The sequence below is a fragment of the Bipolaris zeicola genome (genome assembly GCF_000523435.1).
Source record: "Bipolaris zeicola 26-R-13 unplaced genomic scaffold scaffold_49, whole genome shotgun sequence".
In the NCBI taxonomy this organism is placed as follows: Eukaryota; Fungi; Ascomycota; class Dothideomycetes; order Pleosporales; family Pleosporaceae; genus Bipolaris; species Bipolaris zeicola.
This window is the reverse complement of record NW_006912098.1, coordinates 50,149-74,242: the sequence shown is the minus strand read 5'-3', so window position 1 is coordinate 74,242 and position 24,094 is coordinate 50,149. Positions and strand designations below refer to the sequence as shown.

The following is a 24,094-nucleotide window of genomic DNA, read 5'->3' as shown; positions in this document are numbered from 1 at the left end:
TGCGGATAACAAGACGCCAGAGCAAGATTGATGGGAAAAAGGAATATCAGAGCGTCGAGCATTATGTGAACTGCCCGTTCTAGCTCTGGAGGTTTGAAAGACGTTGTTTGACGCGGAGCAATTGAGCATATTGCAGATCACCAGTGTCGCCTGTCACCGTTCAATACCACGTGGGTCGTGTTAGTTGGAAGATCTCCAAGTTGTGACGCTGCGAGAGCAAGTAGAATTGCCCACATGACACAGGAAAGGGCAGATGCAGGTTGAAACTGACAAACTACACTAATATGGAAAAAACTTTGGCATTGGCAAACTGTCGACAAGAACAAACTTTTGGCTACAACTGTATCCCTGAGCGTAGTGAATCGAAGTAAGCACTAGAGAAAACAAGTGGTTAGACAGCACTAGAGAACCGGGACAGTTTGGAGGATGCCAAGAGGAAAACTGCAAGATTCTCTAACCGACATACACAGTATATGTAGGTCGCTCTGATTGTTTAGTTGTAGGTGGTTGCCTATTATCGTGTGCCTCCTTCACGCTCCTCGGCCAAATTAGGCCGGGCGTAGGATAAAGTTAAGGAGAGACTGGGCCGGCCATATCTTCCTTCGTCCGTCACAAACACGACTCAAGTATCAAGAATCGTCTGCATCCTCACCATGATCATCGAGAATACAAAACAGGACGCTCGTCAGAGACGCTGATGTGGCCCAAGCGTAGATGATTTGGATAAGACCGGTAGACACTGGAGGGTATTCATAACTCGACAACAACAAACGCACTCCAAAAGACATCAGAAATGCAACAACACGGCAAGGACTGGAACTGGGATTGAAGGATGATGTCTATTGGCGTGAGGGGTCACTCAAAGCCATGTTGGCACACCACTATATCTGCATCGTGATATCGTCGCTTTCCATGCGTATGAAAGTGCAGAAGAGAGAATAATCGAAAAGTCCGAGAAACCACGCCGTTGACAATCCGTGTCCCATGTTGCCAGCCCACAAATCCGAACCACCTCTGCAACGTTTAGATGTAGGTCTCGTAAGGTACGGGTGTGATGTTCTCTGGCTTGTTGTCCTTGAGGCTGACGACGCGCTCGCCGCGGGGCATGGCGGGCTGGCGCTTCATCTGCTGGGGCTCGCCAGTCTCCTTGGCCTTCTGTTGCTTGGCGAAGTTGAGCTTGACGCGCTTAAGGAAGTCCTCTCGTGAGCGCGAGTGGCGGACGTGCTCGATGCGGACGTTGATGCGCTTCTCCATGTATCGGTTGCCGACCTGCTTCTGGAGGATGACACCGACCGCTGACTTGGTGACGTTGTAGACGATACCAGTCTTGCCGTGATAGACCTTGTAGGGCATACCCTTCTGGACCGCACCTGCGCAAATTCATAAGTCCTCCGCCTCCAATTGCTCTCGCTGGGTTTCAGGGGGGCTTCGTACCGTTGGCTACGACATCGACGATATCACCGACCTTGTACTGCTTGAGGTAGGTCGAGAGAGGGATCATACCCTTCTTCTTGAAGTCCCTCGAGAATCTAGCCCAGCGTCAGTCCATCTTGCCGTTGTCGTCGTCGCCATCGCCCTGCGACTTGAGATGTTTTTTCGGGATAAAACGTACGCATAGCGCGTACCCGCGCGAAGACCGGCTGCGTGACCCATTGTGTTTGTGTTGGGGGTGGTTGTGTGTGCGGCAAGCTGAGGTTCGAAAGTTCAACGATTGTATTTTTGCAAGCCTGTGTGGGAAGCGGTTGCCGCAAATGCCAAGCGTCCGTGCGCATCGCTAGCCTGGCCTGTCGACCATCAACACCAATGTTGGACATGTATGTGGAAGAACTGAAGAACATATATTGATTGAGAATTCTTTCTCTACCTAGAGCAGAGTCGACAAAGAATTCATATCAGGTTGAATAGCTATCAGAGTCTAGGTCAGATTTGACTGACCAACTCACATTGTCCATAGCCAACGTGACGGGGCTCATTAGCTATTGTGCACCGTTGGAAATCATGGAGAAACTGAATGATAAGACATGCGTTTGATTCATCGCCATCAATCAGAACATGTCATAGTCATGTCAAAATAGATATATACAAACGTACATTGGTGAAGGCGGCGCCTTGACTGCTAACTCCGAAGCGAACGGGAAACGTCCGTGCGCCCACTGCCCACCTTGGCGTACTTCGAAATTCACGTTCCCTCGCAACGCAACCCACGACTTCTCTCCTCCATCGACAACCACAATGGCGCCCCGCTCCTACTCCAAGACGTACAGCGTCCCCCGTCGTCCTTTCGAGTCCGCTCGTCTGTATGTGATTCCCCATGGTCACTGAGCGAGAGCGTGCTCCGCTTATGTCTGGGACACTGGTTAATTCTTGGTTAGGGATACTGAGCTGAAGCTCGTCGGCGAGTATGGTCTTCGCAACAAGCGCGAGGTCTGGCGAGTCCAGTTGACTCTGTCCAAGATCCGTCGTGCCGCTCGGTGAGTTACTCCTCAATTGCACGCTCGCTGCGCAAATGCGAAATTTCGAGAAGCGACAGTCGCTAACATTTTGACAGTTCGCTTCTTACTCTCGACGAGAAGGACCCCAAGCGCCTCTTCGAGGGTAACGCCCTCATTCGCCGTCTCGTCCGTGTCGGTGTCCTCGACGAGTCCCGCATGAAGCTCGATTACGTCTTGGCCCTCAAGATTGAGGACTTCTTGGAGCGCCGTCTCCAGACCTGCGTCTACAAGCTCGGTCTCGCCAAGTCTATCCATCACGCTCGTGTTCTCATCCGCCAGCGCCACATCCGGTAGGTCTTTGTGGAAGGTCTTTGAAAAAAAGGCACGCGACTAACAAGGTTACAGTGTCGGAAAGCAGATCGTCAACGTCCCCTCCTTCATGGTCCGCCTCGACTCCCAGAAGCACATTGACTTTGCTCTGACCTCGCCATTCGGTGGCGGCCGCCCCGGCCGTGTCAGGAGGAAGAAGGCCAAGGCCGCCGAGAAGGGTGACGGCGACGATGCCGGCGAGGAGGACGAGGAGTAAACATTACGCCAAAAAGAATGATTCATGGATGATCGGCGTTGGGCATGACGGGATGAATCTCTCTGACAGGTTTCCCTGTCCTGGAATGCACTATATCCCTTGTGGGTCACGGCTGGTAGAGGATCTACATACAAATTCTGTAGTCTCTGCCCAAAAATCTTCAATTGCCATTGTCTGTGTCTGTTCATTTGTGCCAGCTGTGATGGGTATGCTGTTTGGTTGAGATGTGATTAGGGTCTGCTTCGACATTGTATTTCAGGTAGTGCAGCAGGTTTGTTATGAGCAGTGTTCGTACTTGAAGGTTATCTGTTTCAGACATGCATGATTTCCATGTCTCGAGTGATATATCGCAATAGCTAAGCATAGTTTGGACACAAAAGCATATGCATTGTATCCTGATTCCACTTATATACTATCAACGACCCTCCGACTTCTAATACGACGAATCATCAGTATACAGCCTCGTAACTGGACTCGGTCTCCTATTCTCGCTCGCCGCCAGTCCCGCAGCCACCTTCTCCTGGCCGACCTTTGCCCTCGCTTCCTGCATAATCCAAAGCCCACTGCTAGTACCCAGCCTGGTAGCGCCAGCCTCGAGCATCTTGACAGCGGTATCGAGTTCCCTCACACCACCACTGGCCTTGACCTCCATCTTCCGCCTGCTCACGCCCTTCGCGGCAAGATACTCTGCTGCGCCTACCATGAGCTGGACGTGAGGCAGTGTGGCGCCTGGTCCGTTGAAGCCTGTTGATGTCTTGATGAAGTCGAATGAAGCGGCGGCTGCAAGGTGCGAGGCCGCGAGGATTTGGGTAGTTGACAGCTGTGAGGTTTCGAGGATGAGTTTGAGCGTTGTCTTCGGGCAGAGCGAACGAATGGTAGCTAGTTCCCTGTATATAGCGCTGTAGTCTGGAATCTCATCTTGGCCTGTAGCGGTAGAGTTGTTGCGGCTGGCGCCGGCGTTCTTGGCCGTGTTGGCAGCTGTGATGCTGTCAATGGCGGAATCTCTAGAGGTGCGAGTCAAAGTCTCAGGGCGGTTGTGCTTTGTGAGTAGCGAGTGGTTGAGCACGACGTCGAGTTCTGCTGCGCCGGCTGCAACAGCTGCACGTGCTTCACGGCATTTGGAGTATGTGTCTTGGGTACCCTCGTGGAAGCCGACAACGCAGGCGACAAGGACGTCTGTGCCTTTAAGGTTCTTTACACAGCGCTGCACCCAGTTTAGACGGACGCATACAGACTGTTAATCACATGTTAGTTAAATCGCCTTAGAATACGTTGTTGCATAGCGCGATCGCCGGATGCTATGCAAGAGACAAACGTACCTTGAACTCCTCGGTCCTTGCCTCACTACACAGTCCATCTATAGCCGAACTCGTAGCATCCAGCTTCAACACGGTGTGGTCGATGGTTTTAGCCAGTTGCTTCAACGCCTCTTCTCCGTTCCGCATCCGTGGTCCTTCGTAAACCTTGTTTGCGCGCTCCCCACTCTCCACCTCCTTCAGCACGTGCCGGATTGTCTCATCAATCTGCGCCTGCCACTCCGGATTCGTATATCGATCCGTCATGATCTCAATCGGCGATTGCTTGTCGTTGTCGAGATCCGGGTTAGCGGCCAGGAATCCACGGATCAGCACTTCGGATTCTGTGAGGGGAATCGGGTGGGGATCTATCGCAGTTGCGGCTGCGGCTCCCGCTGCTTCTGAAGGTTGTGTGGCAGCAGACATGGTTGGTATCCCAGGGGTAGGCCTGTTTATTGGTTTTCCTACTTTCCAGATGATGATTTGATATGATTTGATTTTTTAGCTTAGCCCAGGTCGAGATACGGAGTAGCCGGTGGTGCGGGCGATGCGTATTGGGTGACGATGACGTGGGGTGGCTTTTGTCCGCGACTCGTGGATGCGATCAAGGGGTTCGTTCACGCTAATCTGAGCACGCGAAAACGTCTCGAGTGCGAATCGTGGTCAACGACTGTTATAAGTATTTTACAGTGGAAGCGGAGGTCGGCGTTCTGCCTGTCATGTGTCTGGGTTGGAATGGGGTCGCGACTAGGTTTCCCCACTTAAAAGTCGAATTGTGCGGCCCAGGACGAGGTCCTTCTGTTCTAGGTATAGGTATAAGGTGGCGGCGCACCACCATGAACACGAAAATACCCATGAGATTAATCGACAGGATGAGGTTTGGTATAACACTTGTCTATGCTGTTCTTTTGGCTCCGGCCTTTCTGAGCGAAGTTTGTGAGAAAACAAATTTAGAGATTCATTAGAACTAGCACCCATCCTCCGCTCCACTAATCGACACCGTCACGCCCATCGATACTGTCACGCCTGCCGTAATTGTACTCGAGATCCCCAATCGTACACTTGGGTGCGCGGCATATACCTTCTCTCAGCTAAAGGAGATATCATTAATGTGCCGAACGTCAGGAGGTGCTCTTCGTTGCAATGGAGCTCGTCTTTGGGAGATTGAGGGCCTTTTACAACGCCGCCAGTGGCAAGTCCTTTGCCGACATTGGAGTACTGACGTCTTTCGATGAATTCGATGAGCAGTAATTGATGAGGACAAGAGACAAAGTGGAACAGCAGCTGCATGTGCGGATCTTCGAAAGGCTCAGAGCACCATTTGATACGATCGATACAGACTCTCGAGGCCTTGTCCTTGCCAATGCAATAAGAGCTATATACATCGTCATGGTTCCGAATTTCGCGGAACATCGCTCGCGCTGTTGGATAGACATGTGAGCACATGTCGCATGATACATTGTGCTGCTTGCTGAGCACTCAGCTTTGTAACGTCCAGTTCCAAGCGGGTGTCCACATCCTCAAACAGATGGACTGGTGGTGGGTGCAATTCCTCTCGAAATCGTATCAGGAGTTCAGGGTCAGTGACCTTGTGCCAGAGTACCCGATCACTGTTCCCGAGTCTAGCAATGTTCTCCGCCTGCTCGCAGTGGACAATAATCGGAATGAATTCGCACCCTCGCTCAATTGCTGTAGATTGAAAGTCTTTGCATACTTGTATGCCAATATCATCACCACTCTGCCAGTCGGTGAACAGGTAGGCCGTGGTGAACGTGGCGGGCTCGCTTTTCAGCGTCGAGAATATCGCGTCTCGCAACGCTTTGCGTAGTTTTTGATACCCTGGCTGCGTTCTGTGCAGGACAGCATCGGCGGGATTAATCATTAGATGATTGTGCACAAGCTTGACTTTTTCTCCCGTCCCAAAGGATGCAAAGTGCTCCTGTAAGATTGTAACGACCTCTCGTGCAATGGTCAGTTTTCCGGTTCCGGGGAATCCATTAAGGTGAATGATCGGCAGCGGTTTGGATCGTGGAAGAAGTGGTAGAGCCATGGTTCGCCTTTTGGAACAACGCTGACGGTGCCTGGGTATGACTTAGACGATTAAGACAAGAAATTACTTTGCTGAGCGTGCCTAGCGCCTTTGCCACGAAGAGGGGAGTTGATCGGGCCTCCAGCTCCGTGAGGCTGCCAGGAAGATCAGTAAATGCCGCGGATACACCCTGCTGATTAAAAAAAGTTGCGTCCGGGGATCGCCGACATTGCCCCAGCATGCTGTTTCTAGTGACACCCCCTACAACACGACATTCGAACCAGGTGTAGTTATCATTATTATAGCTAGGTGTAAAGCTTTATCAAAGCTGAATGTACATATGCATTTATCACGGCGCTAGCGGACATAGCAGCGGACCGGCTGTTTCCAGGAGACCACTGGCGAATCCCCGCTCTCGTATGTTTTTTGCGTGGAGATCGAAATATTTTTTTGCTTAAGTTGAAGCCGTCACGTGGGTAAATCTTGGCGTTATGTCGAGTTTGGGCAGTCCGTAGGTTGGGCATACATTAATAAACAGCCCCATCAAAGATACATTCACATGTTATGCAGGCAGTAGAGATATCTCGTTACCTTCACGAATAGCAAGTCACTTGCTACAATTGATGCGAAACGAGTGAGGATTTGACGTTTTGATTTACAAGGGACCGCTAGCATGCGTAGGTATCCTCGATTGCAAACCGGTCCTCACCCTGGACGACTAATCCAAAGGCTCTGAGATGCCATCTCTCCTCCCACATGCATGTACATGAAAGCTGAAAGACCATGCCGAACAAAAAAAGGAAATAGAATCGAGGGAAAAGGGTGGTCCATGAGCGCTAAGATATCCGGAACTCCCGTTTTTGTTGACTTTTGTATTGACTCGAGTCGAAAGATCCCTCTTCTATCCTGCGGTCGAGCCGAGCGGCGCCAATGAGATCTACACCCTATGCCATGATAGTCGTCATCGTAACCCATCAATCCCCGCTGTCACTACAACGAGTCGCTTACTTCCTTCGGAAAGAGCAGCCCTCGGTCAACCGCGCCTTGCCACCAGTGGGCTGGCACCTGTGAATGCATTAGCCCTTGCCCTTTGCAATGTACCGAATTGTTTCCAAAAAACTTACAGGACCTGCGAGCAGCCCTGGCAGACGACGACTGTGTTGGCGTGCGAGAAGACGGTGGTGATGGTGAAGCATCCGGGGCACTTGACGTCCATGAAGAAGGAGCGGGGGGTGGGCACGAGGGTCTTGAGCTTGTGCTTGCGGGCCTCACTAGATCGGCTGTTAGTCGCTGGCCCAAGTCGACAAGGCGGAGATGTATGCGTACGCGGCCGGGGAGGGGTTGAGAAGGTCAACTGCGAGAACCTGGCGGATTGTTAGCCCGAATTCCTCATCTTTTTTTGTTTCTGCGCAGCGCTGCGAGGCCAGAGGGTGTGAATTGCACAAATGTGGCAAACTCCCGGCAGTCTCGTGTGCCTGCCCACTAGCCCCTCGCAAACGCTCCGCTGTGCTTTCGCAGGGTCAAACTCACCATATTGACGGTTTATGGAGAGTCTTGAACTGGTTGTTGATCGCCGGTGGCTTGAAGTCGATGGATTGGGCGCGAGAGTCGAGGACGCGGACGGCTTGTAGAGGAGGAGAGGGTGTGCAAAACCAATGTGGGCGGGCCTTGCCTGGTTAGCCGACGCGCTAACACTGGCGTCCGTGCACCAAACACTTTTCACCGGCGGCGAGTAATATAAGCTTCAATTGGCAGTGTGTGTATGTGTACTTGTGAGCAGGACTGGATATTGAACAGTTTTGCCTTTCAGCGATGAGCAAGAGGGGTGTGTTCGCTGAGTCGTGGAAAGAGCGAGTCAAAGCGAAGCACTATAGCCAGCCCGACTGTTTCTTAAACATCTCAAGTATGATCGCACGTAAGAATCTCATGGTTTGTGAGGAGAGATACCTCCATGAACCCCTCACGAGTATCGCAAGTACGGTATTCCTTGTCCTTGATGACGGAGCTTCCCCGCGCCTAAGGGCGACAGATAGTTGCGGGAACAGCATGCAGGCGTCATTCACCCTCAACCACTTGGCAGGTCCCCGTCTGAAGCTGTGCAAATGGGATTTTTATGGCGATAAAACGAAAGCGGTGACACAAGGCTGAGACGGGGCCCGCATTGGCCCAGTCTGACCATTGGAAGCCGTGTCAGTGCCCTCAATCATCAAAAGCTACAGTTCATTACGCAGAAAAATATGTGGCGGTTCAAGTGGCATCGGACCGACAAGGCCTTTACTGGACGTCAGTGTACATGTACAGTTGTGAGTGGCCAGAAGTCGCGCCGTGTGCAGCTGTGACACGTGAGGTTGCCTCCCACCTTACCTACTGCCAGTAACCACGTAACCACCAAACGGATGCATACCGTCTCTTGGCACTGAGTACATCACATGCCCTCAGGAAAAACTTCGGAGGGAGCTGGCTGAGCGCTAAAGTGCGAGGTATTACCCCAACTGACCGGCCTGACCTGTTCTCTACCCCACTTAGCGTGTCTCGAGGTGCTTGTCGTGGGAGAACTCCGGGGAACCTGTGAGCACGACCTTGTATAAGTAATAACGAACCATCTATTCAAGATTTGATACATTGTTTCAAGACACATTTCGCAATCCAATCGACCAGGTCTGAGACTTTTCAAGAGGACTAATTCAGAAAACGCAAAAATGGCAGCACAAGAAAAGAACATGCAAGAGATAGAAAAGGCGAAGAAGCTCAACCATGTTCCATGGGGTGAAGAGTACGAGAAGATGATATCAGGGATGCTGTATGTATACCATGTGTTCTCTATTCAGTCAGCATGTTCATATTCTATGAAACATAAAACACACACACCACACATACATTACATTTCTCAGCGCCAGATTCCACATTTCCAGCATCTCATCAACGTATTTACAAACAAACTATTTTACTCCTTTCCTCACACGGCAACAACACTAACAACAACAACAACCAACTTACCATAACAAAACAGCTACGACTCCTGGACCCGCGATCTAACCGCCGCCCGCTTCAAAGCCCGCGCCTTCGCCAACAAATACAACACATGGTTCCCCCCAGCCTCCACCGACCCCGCAACCGGCTTCGACGTCCTCGCCGCCGAACGCGCAAAAATGCTCAAGGAAGTAATCGGCCATTTAGGCGACGACATTTGTACGTTTTTCCCATCTAAATAATATAACCCCCAGGCAAAAAACAAAACAAAACAAAACATGGGCTACCTTTCTCTCCATTGTGTTTTCTAACGACAAAAAAAAAAGTCATCGAACCACCCTTCAACATCGACTACGGCTGCAACATTAGCATAGGCGACCGCTTCTTCGCAAACTTCAACCTGACTATTCTCGACTGCTCGCTCGTTACAATCGGTGCGCGCTGCATGTTCGGTCCCAATGTGTCTATTTTCGCGGCTACGCACGAGACGGAAGTGCAGAGTCGGCGCGATAACATCGAGTATGGGCGGCCGGTTGTGGTGGGGGATGACTGCTGGATTGGGGGCAATGTGGTGATTTTGCCGGGTGTGACGATAGGGAGGGGTGTGACGGTGGCGGCGATGAGTGTGGTGACGAAGGATGTGCCGGATTTTTCCGTGGTGATGGGACAGCCGGCGAAGGTGGTGAAGAAGGTTAAAGAGGTGGAGGGGTTGGAGGGGGATGTGATAGGTTCGTCGTAGTAGACAGGGGAGGAAGGAAGCAACAAGGACTAGCAAGATTGCAGTATCACTGCCAGCAGGGTCCCGCAAAGAATGTGTGGAGAGCGCAAGCTATTTGATATATCTTATCTAACATGACTATGCTTTCACTCTATACAAAAAAAAATCATGTTTTCAGCCTAGAAGCGACAGAGGGCTTTCGCCATTGTCAAAGAGCGCGCGCATGCGCACACCATCTTCAGACGACACAAGACTAAACTAAGGAGAAAAAGTAAAAAGAAAGAAGGCCAGCGCTGATGCAGCTAAGCTGGTAGCGAACATGTACAATAAAATAATAAGGGTGTTGAAAAAAACGGGGTAAAAGGCAAGAGATCTAAGCCAAGCAGACTTCCTCTCCAGAGACAAATGGAAAAGAATTGATGAGCAAGTGGCCGCCAGCTCGCACAAAGCTCGTCTTTCTTTCTTATCCAAATGGGCGTGAGCCAAAATCATGTCGTATGCTGGTTGTCCAAGAGGCACTGAACGGAAATGAAGATCGACACGTGAAGAAAGAGGGGGACAATGCAATGGCAGCAGATGGCGAAAGGGAAAAGTTTGGTGATGTGCGCCTTGATTGAACGAGAAGATGGGGCGGGTGGCGAGGCCAAGGGTTCGGAGTTGGAAATCTGTCAAGTCGTCCAACCGAGGTGACAGCAAATAAAATCAACTAGAGGATGGTGCAGCCTCCGCTCTTGTCTTTGCTGGTCTTGACCTGGAGCGCAACACGAGCGGCTTCGGTAAAGGCCTCGTTGACACCCCTGTTCTTCATAGCAGAGCATTCTGGATTCATGTTAGTTTACTCGAAGAGATGCAGGACGATATTGTAGTACCAAGATATCGCAGAGCCTTAATCTTTTCTGCCACGCGCAGACCCTCGTCGTAGTCAATGCATGGCTTCTCTGGCTGCTGTTCGTCGGCATCGTCGTCCTCCTTCTTGCGAAGATCACACTTGAGCGCAACAAGGACAAGCTTGACACCCGGGCAGTTCTCTGCTATTTCACCAACCCATTTTGTCTCTACGTTCTCAAGCGAATCTGGGGAGTCGACCTGGCACGTGTAAGCAAACGTCTGGAAAACACATGGCTGGACGGCTGTACAGAGAAGCAGAGCATAATTGCATGCGTGTCGTCATAGCTGAGCGATCGTAGCCTATCAAATTCTTCTTGTCCGGCGGTGTCCCACAAGCTGAGCTCGACGTGTGTGTTGTCAATGTAAATGTCTAGAGGCCAGGGTCAATTCAATTGAGCAGAAATGTGAGTATGGCGCACGAACCGTGTACATAGTTTTCTACGATGATGGGTTAGCAGATGTTGCATAGTAAATGTGATGGGTGCTCTTACCGAATACCGTGGGCTCGCTGAGGCGGCGTGGTCAGCCTTGGGCGCCAACACCAAAAGCGCAAGGTACTTACTATACTGTTGGGAAATATCTACGTAAGAATTAGCAAGGCACACACACACACACACAACAAGAGCACAATGGCATACGTACCCTCGTGTAAAAACGTTCAATAATGAGGTCTTGCCGCATGCGCCATCACCTCTGTGAAACGTCTGTTAGTCAAGTCCTGTCGCATCGTGGACCCGGGGCCTAGACAAGCAGGCGTGCCGAGTTCAGGCAGACATACAAAAGTACCAGCTTGCGCTGCACCGATTTCGTTCCGCCGCACAAAGGCATGGTGGTAGTTGAGAAGGGGGGACGAGGCCGCGATGAAGTGGTTTTGTGAGCTCAGGGAGCAGCAGGGCGCGGCGCGCGCGCGTTGTCAGGACGGAGGATGAAGAGCAACAGTGGCAGCTGGGGCGGCGAGGGTGGCGGCAAGAAGAGTATTTAGGCGTGGCAGGCAGGGCTCTTAGCAGCGGGCGGCAGGGATGGTTGTGTCAAGTTGTGAGGGATCCAGATGCTGGTGTGTGGAGAGGCAAACGATGGGGCGGATGGAGCAGTGGAGTTGAAGATGCACCCTTCGTAGCCAGGGTTAAACCTAAAAGGGTGATTAGCACTGGTCACACCCGCGCGACCACCTCACAGCCTCGATAGCAAGCGCTCGGGTGTCAAGGCGACCCATGAGGGACTTAGCAGAGCCGTGAGCACACCAATCCTGGCGGGAGAAGAGCGGGAGAAGGGCGGGCATGGTGGCAGGTAGCAGGATCTAAGTGCAGAGGGGGTCGAATGATTGCGCCCGGATGACGGCCGGGGGCGCAGAGAGCGAACCAAGGCGGGCGATATGGAGGCAGAGAGCGAGTGCGAGTGGCTGATAGGGCATCTGGGATACGAATGTCCGGGGAACTCCACGTGTGAGACCGGTCCGAAAAAAGAAGGTCGAGGTACTTAGCAGATGCCGTACCAGACTCACGATGCCCGGCCCAATCCAGTGCCCACGCCAATCCACCGCCCTTTGCACCGTGAACAAACTACCGTCTTGTCGACTCTCTGGCCTGGCTCGCCAAGTCCCTGCATCCTGACGCGCCCCAAGCTGTGTGCGGGCACAGGACTGTTGGGGCTCAACAGTAGGGCTGCACCCAAAGCATGTCACCATGCCCCAAGCCGGCACTCGGGCTTTGGGGGGGCACTGGGTTACTGGCTGCTGACTGTGCATGCACCGACGTAACAGTGCTAGTGTAGTATAGTATATTACCTACTATGCACCATGTAGTAGTGTACACATGTCCCTACGTACATGTACATACGTACACTTCACTTTACCAGCAGCCCGCTCCGAGTACACATACGCAATGGCACGTGACCGGCCTCGCAGAGTGCAGGTGGGATGGCGGCCTGGGGAGCTCAGCTTATTAGCCCCGCGCAAGTGGGGTGGCTCTACTAACGCGCAGGCACCACCACTACAACCATCACCGCCTCACGCAGACAAACAAGTCGCAGTTGGCCCTGCTGAGCCACATACCAACAAACATCCCAACGGAGCAATTCGGGCCCAGCATCTCATATCTCTACGAACCCACCCAGTCCTAACTGCATTGCACATTGCACATCTTTAACCCACAAACATGTCGGACGATGACGACTTCATGCAAGACTCCGGCGAGGAGGAGTAAGTCGCGCTTGCTTCTACACTGTCTCCATATCTAACCAATCCCTGAGGTATGACTTCGAATACGAGGATGACGACGACGAGGAGAGTGGCGACGTCGACATCGAAAACAAGTACTACAATGCAAAACAGCTCAAGGCCGACGACCCCGAGGCGGCCATAGATGAATTCCTGGGCATGCCTGCACTGGAGCAGGAAAAGTCGGAATGGTACGCGACACTCACATCTGGCGTCATGGATACGAGCTGACGGGGACAAAGGGGCTTCAAAGGGTTGAAACAGGCCATCAAGCTCGAGTTCAAGCTGGCGCGCTATGATAAGGCACGTACATGCCGCCACGACAATGAGAACGCCACAGCTAACGGAAAGACAGGCAGTTGAGCACTACAAGGAGCTCCTCACCTATGTCAAGTCTGCTGTGACGCGCAACTATTCGGAAAAGTCAATAAACAACATGCTCGACTTTATAGAAAAAGCCGCAGAAGACGCCGACGCCTATCGGTGCATGGAGAACTTCTACGCCCTCACCTTAGACATCTTCCAGAGTACCAACAATGAGCGGCTGTGGCTCAAGACCAACATCAAGCTCGCTCGGCTATGGTTGGACAGGAAGGACTATCGTCAGCTTACCGAGAAGCTCCGCGAGCTGCACAAGGCCTGCCAGCGGGAAGACGGCACCGATGACCCAAGCAAGGGCACATACTCGTTGGAGGTCTACTCGCTCGAGATTCTTATGTATGCTGAGACTAGGAATAACAAGCGATTAAAGGTCAGTCGCCCCAAATGTGATTTCATGTGCATGCCCTCTAACCCTCCGAAAGGCTCTCTATCAGCGAGCACTCAAGGTCAAATCAGCAGTTCCACATCCCAAGATTATGGGCATCATCCGCGAATGCGGTGGCAAGATGCACATGAGCGAAGGCAAGCACAACGCACATCCATGTCACGCAAGTCAGGCGGCCAGCGCTAACTCGTAGCAGAGAACTGGAAGGGGGCACAGAGTGATTTCTTCGAGAGTTTCAAGAATTATGACGAGGCTGGCTCGCTTCAACGCATCCAGGTGCTCAAGTACCTGGTTCTTGCCACCATGCTCTCGGGTTCGGATATCAATCCGTTTGACTCGCAGGAGACGAAGCCGTATCAGAACGATCCACGCATCTCGACCATGACTGACCTGGTCAATGCTTATCAGCTGGAGGATATTCACGGATACGAGAAGATTCTGCAAAACAACCGTGACTTGCTCCAGGATCCCTTTATTGCCGAGAACATTGACGAAGTGACGCGCAATGTGCGCACCAAGGCGATTGTGAAGCTGGTTGCGCCGTACACGCGGTTTACCCTAGCCTTTATCTCGAAACAGCTCAAGATATCACTGTCTGAAGTGCAAGAGATTGTAGGGTTCCTGATTGTTGACAAGCGGTTACGCGGCAAGATCAACCAGCAGAACGGAACGGTGGAGATTGAGAGTAGCACAGACATGGATCGGGTGCAGGCGATCAAGGAATGGAGCAGCGCCATCGGAGTGCTGTGGCAGACGGTGCTAAACGAGGGCGAGGGCTTCAAGTCTGACGAGAGTGGGTCCCAGTTCACTCCTGGCGGGGCTCCAGGTATGGGGTGGAACCAAGGCTCCATGGGAGCCAAATCAGCGCGACCAAAGGGCAAGGGCCCAGGACGCCAGACGGGCATGGTGAGTAAAGGATGACCTGCATCATCGGTCGTGGGCTTCACAAGATGACCCGCAACTGGGTTTCCGGGACACGGGGGCGTCGGGAGGGTTGTACGTTGGGGTGACGGAGGCGTTCCTCACCTGAAGAAGACTTGAGACATGGCATGAGGGTGGTGGGAGGAGGAGGAGCAGGCAAGGGGTTGGCCCACGGGGTAGCACGAGACTAGAGGGTTCATCGAGCAGCAGCAGCGGAGGCGTTTCAACATGGTCAGTTGGACGGCGGAGAAGGTCGGGCAGGCTTGGTCACGCAACTGCCACAGCGGGTACTAGTTAATTAGCCATGGATGGGTCAGCAGCGACGGTCCACTTTGTGCGTAGTGAGGGTGATGCATGACGAGCTCATTTTGTCAATGCAACATTCCAGCGACCTGGTTGCGTGGCCGAGGGCGGCATCCTCCAAGGACGGGTGCGCTGTGGAGAGTGGGTTGTGCGTGACGCAGTACAGTGAAGCTTGAGTGGGAGCGAGTACGAATGAGAGCAGAGGGAGTTCCCGACGACAACGGCGCTACGCCCCGGGGAAGCGGGCACGGGACGAGGGTCGCTGGTATCAAGCGAGCCCACGCCTTTCCTGACTCGCACCTGGCGTGGGATCGGTAACCTGTCCAGGCTATCTCTCGGGTGTGCGGGAACTCTTATTCTTATTTTTATTTTTTCCTGTCGCATCAGCGCCATGGAGGTGCACAGCGAATCATGTAATCCACCCCCGGCCTCGTGTGTGAGAGGGCTTGCCTCGTTCTCGACGCCATGGCCTGCCTCGGTGAATGCTGTGCTTGGAGACGATTCTTGCCGCCGTCACACGGCATCGCCTGCCGCATCTGGTGCTGCTTGTGCTGTTGCCATTGCTGCTGCTGCTGCTGCTGATCGCTTTGCATCCTCCCTCGGCCAGCCTCACACTTTTTACGCTCACACTGGTAGCGACTGGCTCCAAATGCTCCGGTTGGCGGCTGTGGGAGCGTTGGCTGAGCCGCTCCCCCCCGGCTCTTTGCTCGGCCATGACCTTGACAGAGTCGTGGAAGAGGCCAGAAAGAGAGTCAGAGTGCACTTCAATTTCCAGACTCCGGTTCCATCAGGACTAGTTGGGCAAAGTGATGGCATATCACACGCCCAGTCCTGTTGCGCATACAGTGCCGCTTTGCCCTGGCCAACGTGCCATGGGTCATGGTCTTGCCCCCTCCCGCCCACACCCCCCCCTCTCGTTAACAGTTGCTTTTGTTTGATGTATCTAGGCGCTGATTGTGTATGTATGTGTGTGTGTGTCTGTGTGCATGGCCTCGCTCTTGTACGCCGTCACGCCCGTTTCTTTCTCTTTCTTGTGCACAATCTCACACACTCTCACACATACATACATTTACACACGCACACATACACCCTGACTTCGCCTCCCAGGTCCCCGGTGCAACAAGAATAGGGCATTGCAGAGCGACTGGACCAAAAAGTGTTGCAGACTTGTCTTGGTTCCTGGCAGGTCAGATTCCACCTGCACGCCGCAAACATCTGTCCTGTCTCTCCGATATATTGGCGCTGTGCCCCTGGGCGTCGGTGGGTATCACAGCAACGACACAGCTTCCAGCCCGGCGCCGCGCGCCTCTGCGCCTACTAAAGGCGCTGCTGCCCTCGCGCCAGTAGCTTGCGGGCGAATTGGTGCTGAGATCGATGCGCATTACCGAAGCTGCTGTGGAATCCTTTGGTCCAATTGCCAGCCATTGAGGCCAGTCACGCCCACCGCCCACCAAGCAACGCAGGTTAGGACAAATCGCGGGCGGAGATTGAGAGCGTTGCAGCTCCCATCCCACTCCCTCACCCACCCAAACACTCAGAGACTTACCGTCGAGCTCTAGTCGCCATGAACAGGCAGCCGGTGTTGACGGGTTTTCATCCTCATGGGCATCATCATCACCCGCATGCCCATGTGCACCAAGGCCACTATGGAGTGCCGGCACAGAGCCACTACCAAAGCGGATTGGCGTTCGCTATCCGCGCCCCGGTCCTTCCCTCCGGGAGCTATAATCATTACCACACTGGCCACCACCAACACCCAGGCCGCCAACATCAACATCAACACCGCGACCCCCACCTCAACATGGCTGCGTATCCCTCGGACGAAGAGTATGCCCAGCTGCAGAAGCTGTCGAGCGAGTACGAGCCCGAGGCTACTGTGAGTGAGCGTGCGCCTGTGATTTTGGAAAGCGCGCTGACCGCCCAAGGGCCCACTTGTGGGCGAGCGCCAAAGCAGCGCTGCTATCACGACGCAGTATGCCACCGCAGATCCGGTGTACCAAGTCAAGACGGCTGCCCTGCCCGCCAAATACGCCTACTTCCGCACATGTCGTGGCGATGGCCATTGTGGATGGCGGGGTAAGTTTGCATGGCGCCTGTGGCCTGCTCAACCCTCTCTATTGCTTGGTGCTGCTGCTAACGCAAACAGCAATCGCCTTCACCTACTTTGAGGCCCTGTTGAGCGTGGGCGATGTCAACAAATTCGCCGAAGAAGAGGCTCGTCTCAACTCACTCGGCAACCTACTGGATCACATTGGTTATTCGCGTGACATTTGGATCGACTTTGCCGAAGAGGCATTTGAGCTCCTGCACAAGCTGGCCAACTCGCTGCGCAACATGGATGGCCAGGCCGCCGATATCCTGCTCCGCACCTTCAACGACATGGGCGAGTCCATGGCAATCATTACCTATGTCAAGGTTGGCTTTGTGCATCTCCTTTTTTCCCCTTGACACTACTGACCATGCCCGTTAGCTCCTGGCCAGCGCCTGGGTGCAGACGCATGCCGATGACTTTGTCCATTTCATTGACAACGGGGACGTCAGAGGTTACTGTGCCAACAACATCGAGCCCACACAGTGTGAAGCCGACAATGTCGGCATTGCTGCTCTCGCCGAAGCCCTAGTCAAGCCGGCAGGTTTCGGCATCGAGGTGTGGTATCTGGACCGCTCGCCCGGCGAAGAGATCAACCGTAGCTTCTATTCAGAGCCGACAGACGCACACCATCGTCCAATCTCTGGCGCTCCCATGTTGAGGCTACTCTACAGGCCGTGAGTCTACCATCTTAGTGCTGACTCTTCTCCTTTGTCACTTTCTGACTTTGACTAGCGGCCACTACGATATCCTGTACAAAGCTGGGGACGTGCCCCAGGTCCAGCATCAGCCCGTGCCCCAGCAGCAACCACTCCAGGTTGCCCTGGCTAACTACACTGACGAATTCATACCGACCGCAACAAACGTTGGCGACGTCATGAACATGATCCCGGGAATATACCCTTCTAGTCTCGGCCTAGGTCAGCGGTGGACTTCATTGTCGTACGACTTCAGTCCCAGCCCCGCTTCTCACTCTCAGGTTACACCTGTGCAACCCTATGCTCCAACAACAGCGCCGATCTCCCCGGTCAGCTCCTCACATTTGGACTTTGTTGCACCGATCCACACCAGTAATGCGAGTCAGTACAACCCAGCGAGCCATCACAGCATCAATCTCGAACAACCTCCTGTGACACTCCCCATACATCCTCCCCCGCCTCCTGTCAGCATCGATAGAGCAGCCCCGATAGGCGTTGAACGAGGTGGCCCTTTCAGGCCATCCATGTACGAACTGGAGCCTGGGTTCGGATCTTCAATGCAGGTGCAGCCGTTCCAGACGTCCATCTTTCGCAAGTAAGCATTATGCCTTGTTCATGCACTAGTCTCCTACTTACACTCTCAAGTTCTCACTTCAACACCGCACACTTTATGAATCCAGACTTTGAACCGGAACAATGGTGTCCCGATGGCGAGTACGCTACAGGTAACAAAGGCCGACACAAGTCACATTCTTCGTAAGCACCTTACTTTACATGCTTTCGGTTCATTTGCGGTTCTTTTCACGGCTTTTCTCCAACATCTTAGCGACACCTTCCGTACAACCTACATCATCATCTACACGGCCTTCCACCATTGACGACGAACAACGGCCAACAAATTTCTTACTCCCTTTCGGGACATCAACTAGCTACCTCTACACATGGAAAAGCGAAGGCACTTTGAGTGCTTATTCTTGGGCTTGTTTGGACATGCATCTGCTTTTACTCTAGCATCCATCCACTATCCATTGTTCTTCCAGCGAGGGCGGAGTACTGTACTTTGACTTCTTCCCTACACACCAACCCCGCAAGGATTCACGACCGTGATGAACATCAAAGACTATCTACCTCAGGGTGATCGACCTTAGAGTTGAGCATCTTTATCATGGCCCTTGTTTGTTCCCTTCCCCGTAGTATTATTAGCCAACTGTCAACATTTTTGGCATACTTTAATCAAACAGCTACTTTCTTTCAGTGTAACACAACACTATTTGGTATAGGCGGGTTTTCTGTCGCTGCACTGGAAAATGCCTCGTCATCACTATGAAGTCTATGGGCACACGATACGTGTAATGTCTGGGGGGGTCCTAGAACAGACGCGATCGACGACAAGGATTGAGGTTCCAGATTCCGCTCAGAATGTATCAACGACCGAGGGCTTACTCTCATTTGTCTTCAACGACAGCTGAGTGGACAGGCGGTGCAGAGGACTAGAACTTACAGCCAGAAAAAAAATATCAACAATGTTCAAAAAAACTAACTTTGAGTGCCAATGGATGATGTGATGTGTGCATGTATGACGTGGCCTTTTGATTAGACGGTACTAGAAGAATGATAGTAATTAACAAACTATAATCAGGATGGTAGATAATGCACATCACGCTAGCTCATATTTTCTTTTGGGGAACATGTTGAGCGAAGATTGAGGGGAAATGAGGGGAAAGGGGGAGGGGGAGGGTGGGAGAGACGGGAAAACCCAAGCTGCAGGCACGCAACTAGTGGTAACGCATAAGCGGTGCGGGGTGTGTGTGTGTGGGAAAGCAAAATAAAAAAAGAAGAAGAGAGAACACCTTAACAATCGTAGAGTATGTTAATTTGTTAATTTCGTGGAAGTTTTTTTTTAGTTTAAATTTTAGGAGAAAAATACAAACAATAACAATAACAATTGAATTACTATTAATGAACATGGGGACTTTTCGCTGGAAAAGAAACCTAGGGGGGGGGGAGGGGGAACGGCTAATAAGTAAAATATTATCATTGTAAACTATTCCAACATTCTTCAAACACTTGATTTTGGAGTTCAGGGGTGGGGGGTTGGTAAACGTACTAGGCGTTTGAGCGTCCCGGTGGTTATATAAGAAATGGGGGTTACTACGCTTAATATCGAGACACAGACACGTACACACGTATACGTACACAGATACAGGCAGATAACCAGGCACGAAGAGAGATAGAGATAGGAAAGACGAAGAAACTAACCAAAGTAGCTCAGGTTCTTAATTTGCGTTCACCGTTTTCTTTCCTTCATTTCTTTTTTCCGTTTTCCCCTTCCCCCGCGCCTCGGCAACTTCTTTTTTTTCTTCACCTTCTCCACGCCACGGAGGGGAGCAAAAGAATCGATAAAAAAAACAATTCAGAAAAGTAAAAGACCAACCCAAGAAGAAGAAAATAAACAAGAAAAAAAGTGATGGTATACTGTATGTCAGACGCGAACGCTTGAAAAAAAGAAAGGTTGCGTGTACCCTGTTTGTTGCATGTACATACACACCTGGAACGGCTGTTCACAGATTTTACCAAGTTCAGGAGACGGGGGTTTGTTACGTGGAACATCCCGGGTAAAAAGGCTCAGAGAGTCAGAGAGAGAGAGAAAGAGAGCTGGTAGCCCTAACCGTATGCAAGGGTGTGTTTTTTTGCTTTTTTTGCTTTTCCCGTCTCTCTCTTTCTCTCCCATCTACTCTCTTCGCCCTGTTTCTTCACTTAATCTTTTTTGGTCCGTTCGTGTTGCTATGGAAGGACAAAGTTTACGGAGTTAACCGGAGGCCATATCCTATAGAGGAGGTAGTAGCTTCGGCATTACTATCATATTGACGGGGGCTTTTTGTTGTAAAAAGACAGGGGGCGGGCGTATACGAGAAGCCAACGCCGATCGGGCACAAGAAGGAAGGGCTCCGTATCTAGGCCTATTTGCTTCGCCCTACCCCCACTATGGAATTGAACTTAGTTTTCCGCCTGGTTTTCCACCGGCTTCTCGGATCGCAAAACTGCTAGTCATTGTGTCCTTATGCAGTTGCTTAGTATACGTTGGGGCTGTGTTTTACAACAGTGAGACAAAAGATTACATAGGTCTATCTTTTCCTTCTCTTGCAGTATCTACTCCGCTCACAAGCAACGATATCCCGGTATGAAAGCTTGGAGGTCCCCACCGCGCATGGTCGCTGTTGTAACGCAGCGACAGAGGTCAAGCATGTGATGCGTGATCGATCAAAACTGGATTGAGCCGCCTCAGTGTCTTCCGTGAGAACACCTGACTATGATCCGAGCGCAGAATCCAAGGCACAGTGTCGTGCTTGCGTCGTGTAACCAATTTCGTCAATGGTTACACAATGACAAGATTCAACCGCCCAGGGTGGGCCCCGCTCTGTGGGCGTCGTGGCTTAGAGGGCTTGTAATCTGTGGCTGAAATTCTAGAAAAGGCGTTCTTGAGGTTTTTGCAACACGGCAGCAATTGCCGTCCATGGGTGCAAGCTGGAAAAGGTGGTATGGGGTGTTGGTAGCCAGCGTCTGTTCCGCACCATCTTGACCTGCTGTGACATGCGGACCGGGCGTGGAAGTCTCACAAGCTCACACTTGAATCCAAGTATTCGGAAGCCAAGGATACACCTGCAATCGTATGCGTCATTTCTTCTCCCCTGTAATGCAGGAGAAAAAGCTTGAGCTTCGAGCATTGCCAACGCTCAAGGCTTTTCGTCTGCCCGAGCATCACTCAGCCCTGAGTCGGAAGTGGCGTCGGTGCCGTCGTTCATTTCCACGTCCGCAGTATCAAGGCTATGCTTCGCGCCATTGGTCTTCCTCTTTGCTTGTGTCTTGGCACGTTCTGCCCGCTTCTTCTCTTGGGCCACAAAGTAATCGTTCTCCTCACGCAGCTCTGAAAGCTGCGAAAAGGTCACTTTCTGGATGCGCTGGAGGCTTGCCAGTTGTTTCTTGAGCTCTTTGACTTCGGCTTGCTGGGCGTTGCCTGTAGTTCCGGAGGCACCTGCATCATCTGTGTCCAGGGCCATGAAGTTGGCTGCCGGAGCGACAGTGGCCCTGGCCTGAGTGCCCCAAGAGTTCAATTCGGCTAGACTCTCCTCAAGCATGCTAGTAGGAAAACTGGGATGGGTGAGGGCCTCTTCAAACTCGCTTTTTCCTGCACGTCCTTGCTCACTAGCAGACAAGTGAGCGCTGCGTAGCCGACCCGTCAGCTGCATGCTCAGGGTATAATGTGGTGGCACTAAGCCATTCCCGCTGCTTGCAAGTCCGGTGTCTTGTTTTGGTTTAACAATGGCCTGGATGGTGAACGTTGGTTCATGTGCGTTGGGAAAGCCTGTGGGGGCAAGGAACTGTAAATTTGAGACAGGCCCTGGAAGATTGGCTGGACTTGAAAGATAGTTTGACTTGGCGACGTCCCAAGAAGCAATCTTGCCACTTGCATGACCAGAGATGAGCGTTGTGCCATCCCAACTCAAACTCAGGCTGAGGGCTCCACCGAGCTTCTGCGAATCGGCACTGAATCGGGTCTTGGACGAGGGTTGGATAGGGCGGTGAGACAAAGCACTGTCACGAAGGACATTTACCGAGGTAGTCTTTTGCACCTCGTCGTAGAAATCAATTGTCTGCAAACTACCGTCGGTGTAGGCAACAAAGAATGCGCGATCGGCAGGATCAAGGGTGACGGCAGTGGGTATCTCCGGTAACAGGTATGTGCGTAGCGCTTGTCCATTTTGATAGTCCCATACAATAGCAGACTTGTCACCCGATATAGATACGGCAATGTTGGCGCTACTTGAACTGTGCCCGCAGGCAATAGAAGAGATGGGACCGCGGTGGGTAGAGAGGGTATGTACGGGGGAGCGCGAGGCATCAGGCGAGAAGGAAAGTATCGAGGGCAGGGCCCATACGTGAATCATGGCATCGGAGGAGCCAGAGAGAAAGAAGTTGGAGGATGGATCAACGACAATGCACGTCACTGGCTGGAGATGCGAAGTAGAGGTAGAGACGAGGCGGCCTGAGCTGATCTAGAGAACACATTAGAGCCCTACATGACTACAGTATCTGTGACAGTGTCGCGACTAACCTCCCAAGCTAGTACTCGCCCACTTTCTGTTCCAGCCAACAGCACGCTATCATGTGCTGCCAGCGCGATGCTATGGATTCTCTCTGGGAAGGGCACAAGGGCTTCCTGGTTGCCTTTTTCCCTATTATACACATGCACTACTGCCTTTTCCGACTGCGCGGCGAAAACGTGTGTAGCGCTCACGGCGATGCCATTGGGCGCAGTCGCGCTCTTTTTCAAGACCTGTCGTTGAGCAGCCAGCGGCTGGAACTCGTGAACAAAAATACCCGCATCTTTGAGAACTCCAGTATTCGGCTTGGTCGAAGCCGATATAGCGGCCACGAATTGTTCGGTGAGCATGGCCGGGAGCGGGGAACGAAGGCAGACAATGGTGGTTAAGTTTTAAAAGTTGGAGCTCTAGAAATTTTGGTGGAGCATCTCTATCATCAGGGGTCCGTGCGACTAGGCCTAGTACCCACATCCGGGGATAGCTGCTTTCTAAACGCCGTACATCACGTGTTCCTACACCACACCATCAAGGAACTGTGGCCACACACCACCAGGTCTAGTTCTGCCTATTTGCTCACTGAACCGCTTTGCGCCATAATCCTGACCAAACAGCGGGCTACACTCAGCCGCTTGCCAAGCTGCCCTCCCTGCCGGCAACGAACTGTACCCACTCTTCGAGGGTTGCCTGAGTGGGGTTGCGCGACTGCCCCTGTCTGAAAGGGCAAATGATAGTATTCCATCTGCAAAGCAATCTTGCATTGTATTTCAACTCCTCATCTACCAAGGCTTACAAAGAAAAAGTGAGTTCGCATATGTGCTGCGAGGCATGAGCGATGAGGACAATCATACAATGCCAGAGGATACCTTTAGCTCCATGACCAATTCATCCCTTGCGAAAAATCAATCGGGAAGTTTACCCCGCACTGAGCTGATGAAAGCATGTGTACTACTGCTGCACCTTCACTGGCCTGAATCAGGTTCTTGGTGCTGACTGTACCGATAACTATCTACTACCCTAAACACCACCTTATACAATGAGTAGCTGTGGCCGACTTACTAATCTATGGACCAATCGGGTGTAGT

The 24,094-nt window shown here is 52.2% G+C and overlaps 12 protein-coding genes across 12 annotated transcripts; 6 read left to right on the top strand and 6 right to left on the bottom strand.

Moving 5' to 3' along the window:
* Window positions 1-1,023: 1,023 nt before the first annotated feature.
* COCCADRAFT_92660 (uncharacterized protein) lies at window positions 1,024-1,653 on the bottom strand (the record flags this gene model as incomplete). The annotated part of the gene is made up of 3 exons (XM_007712774.1): window positions 1,024-1,370; window positions 1,435-1,529; window positions 1,613-1,653. The coding sequence occupies 3 exons, from the start codon at window positions 1,651-1,653 to the stop codon at window positions 1,024-1,026; spliced, it is 483 nt and encodes a 160-aa protein (XP_007710964.1).
* Window positions 1,654-2,232: 579 nt separating this feature from the next.
* Window positions 2,233-3,018, top strand: COCCADRAFT_35663 (uncharacterized protein; the record flags this gene model as incomplete). The annotated part of the gene is made up of 4 exons (XM_007712773.1): window positions 2,233-2,297; window positions 2,373-2,471; window positions 2,549-2,782; window positions 2,838-3,018. The coding sequence occupies 4 exons, from the start codon at window positions 2,233-2,235 to the stop codon at window positions 3,016-3,018; spliced, it is 579 nt and encodes a 192-aa protein (XP_007710963.1).
* A 433-nt stretch (window positions 3,019-3,451) lies between these two features.
* On the bottom strand, window positions 3,452-4,739 carry COCCADRAFT_3936 (uncharacterized protein; the record flags this gene model as incomplete). The annotated part of the gene is made up of 2 exons (XM_007712749.1): window positions 3,452-4,252; window positions 4,338-4,739. 2 exons carry the CDS (start codon window positions 4,737-4,739, stop codon window positions 3,452-3,454), a joined length of 1,203 nt encoding a protein of 400 aa, XP_007710939.1.
* Window positions 4,740-5,700: 961 nt separating this feature from the next.
* Window positions 5,701-6,363, bottom strand: COCCADRAFT_3935 (uncharacterized protein; the record flags this gene model as incomplete). Its single annotated transcript, XM_007712748.1, has 1 exon — window positions 5,701-6,363. One exon carries the CDS (start codon window positions 6,361-6,363, stop codon window positions 5,701-5,703), a length of 663 nt encoding a protein of 220 aa, XP_007710938.1.
* A 983-nt stretch (window positions 6,364-7,346) lies between these two features.
* COCCADRAFT_35661 (uncharacterized protein) lies at window positions 7,347-7,875 on the bottom strand (the record flags this gene model as incomplete). The annotated part of the gene is made up of 4 exons (XM_007712772.1): window positions 7,347-7,407; window positions 7,467-7,613; window positions 7,669-7,706; window positions 7,873-7,875. The coding sequence occupies 4 exons, from the start codon at window positions 7,873-7,875 to the stop codon at window positions 7,347-7,349; spliced, it is 249 nt and encodes an 82-aa protein (XP_007710962.1).
* Window positions 7,876-9,041: 1,166 nt separating this feature from the next.
* COCCADRAFT_92674 (uncharacterized protein) lies at window positions 9,042-10,149 on the top strand (the record flags this gene model as incomplete). The annotated part of the gene is made up of 4 exons (XM_007712771.1): window positions 9,042-9,142; window positions 9,353-9,531; window positions 9,639-9,914; window positions 10,019-10,149. 4 exons carry the CDS (start codon window positions 9,042-9,044, stop codon window positions 10,147-10,149), a joined length of 687 nt encoding a protein of 228 aa, XP_007710961.1.
* A 587-nt stretch (window positions 10,150-10,736) lies between these two features.
* Window positions 10,737-11,746, bottom strand: COCCADRAFT_92746 (uncharacterized protein; the record flags this gene model as incomplete). The annotated part of the gene is made up of 8 exons (XM_007712770.1): window positions 10,737-10,849; window positions 10,900-11,116; window positions 11,167-11,288; window positions 11,342-11,356; window positions 11,410-11,426; window positions 11,481-11,498; window positions 11,561-11,611; window positions 11,697-11,746. The coding sequence occupies 8 exons, from the start codon at window positions 11,744-11,746 to the stop codon at window positions 10,737-10,739; spliced, it is 603 nt and encodes a 200-aa protein (XP_007710960.1).
* A 1,325-nt stretch (window positions 11,747-13,071) lies between these two features.
* Window positions 13,072-14,820, top strand: COCCADRAFT_35658 (uncharacterized protein; the record flags this gene model as incomplete). The annotated part of the gene is made up of 6 exons (XM_007712769.1): window positions 13,072-13,115; window positions 13,166-13,324; window positions 13,376-13,436; window positions 13,489-13,884; window positions 13,937-14,066; window positions 14,096-14,820. The coding sequence occupies 6 exons, from the start codon at window positions 13,072-13,074 to the stop codon at window positions 14,818-14,820; spliced, it is 1,515 nt and encodes a 504-aa protein (XP_007710959.1).
* A 468-nt stretch (window positions 14,821-15,288) lies between these two features.
* COCCADRAFT_92741 (uncharacterized protein) lies at window positions 15,289-15,441 on the top strand (the record flags this gene model as incomplete). The annotated part of the gene is made up of 1 exon (XM_007712768.1): window positions 15,289-15,441. A coding segment is annotated over one exon (153 nt), but the record flags the coding sequence as incomplete, so codon positions are not given.
* Window positions 15,442-16,924: 1,483 nt separating this feature from the next.
* On the top strand, window positions 16,925-18,670 carry COCCADRAFT_92648 (uncharacterized protein; the record flags this gene model as incomplete). Its single annotated transcript, XM_007712767.1, has 6 exons — window positions 16,925-16,999; window positions 17,049-17,199; window positions 17,270-17,538; window positions 17,594-17,889; window positions 17,948-18,505; window positions 18,556-18,670. The coding sequence occupies 6 exons, from the start codon at window positions 16,925-16,927 to the stop codon at window positions 18,668-18,670; spliced, it is 1,464 nt and encodes a 487-aa protein (XP_007710957.1).
* A 547-nt stretch (window positions 18,671-19,217) lies between these two features.
* Window positions 19,218-19,379, top strand: COCCADRAFT_92706 (uncharacterized protein; the record flags this gene model as incomplete). The annotated part of the gene is made up of 1 exon (XM_007712766.1): window positions 19,218-19,379. One exon carries the CDS (start codon window positions 19,218-19,220, stop codon window positions 19,377-19,379), a length of 162 nt encoding a protein of 53 aa, XP_007710956.1.
* Window positions 19,380-21,644: 2,265 nt separating this feature from the next.
* On the bottom strand, window positions 21,645-23,362 carry COCCADRAFT_35656 (uncharacterized protein; the record flags this gene model as incomplete). The annotated part of the gene is made up of 2 exons (XM_007712765.1): window positions 21,645-22,964; window positions 23,024-23,362. 2 exons carry the CDS (start codon window positions 23,360-23,362, stop codon window positions 21,645-21,647), a joined length of 1,659 nt encoding a protein of 552 aa, XP_007710955.1.
* Between the last annotated feature and the right edge of the window lie 732 nt (window positions 23,363-24,094).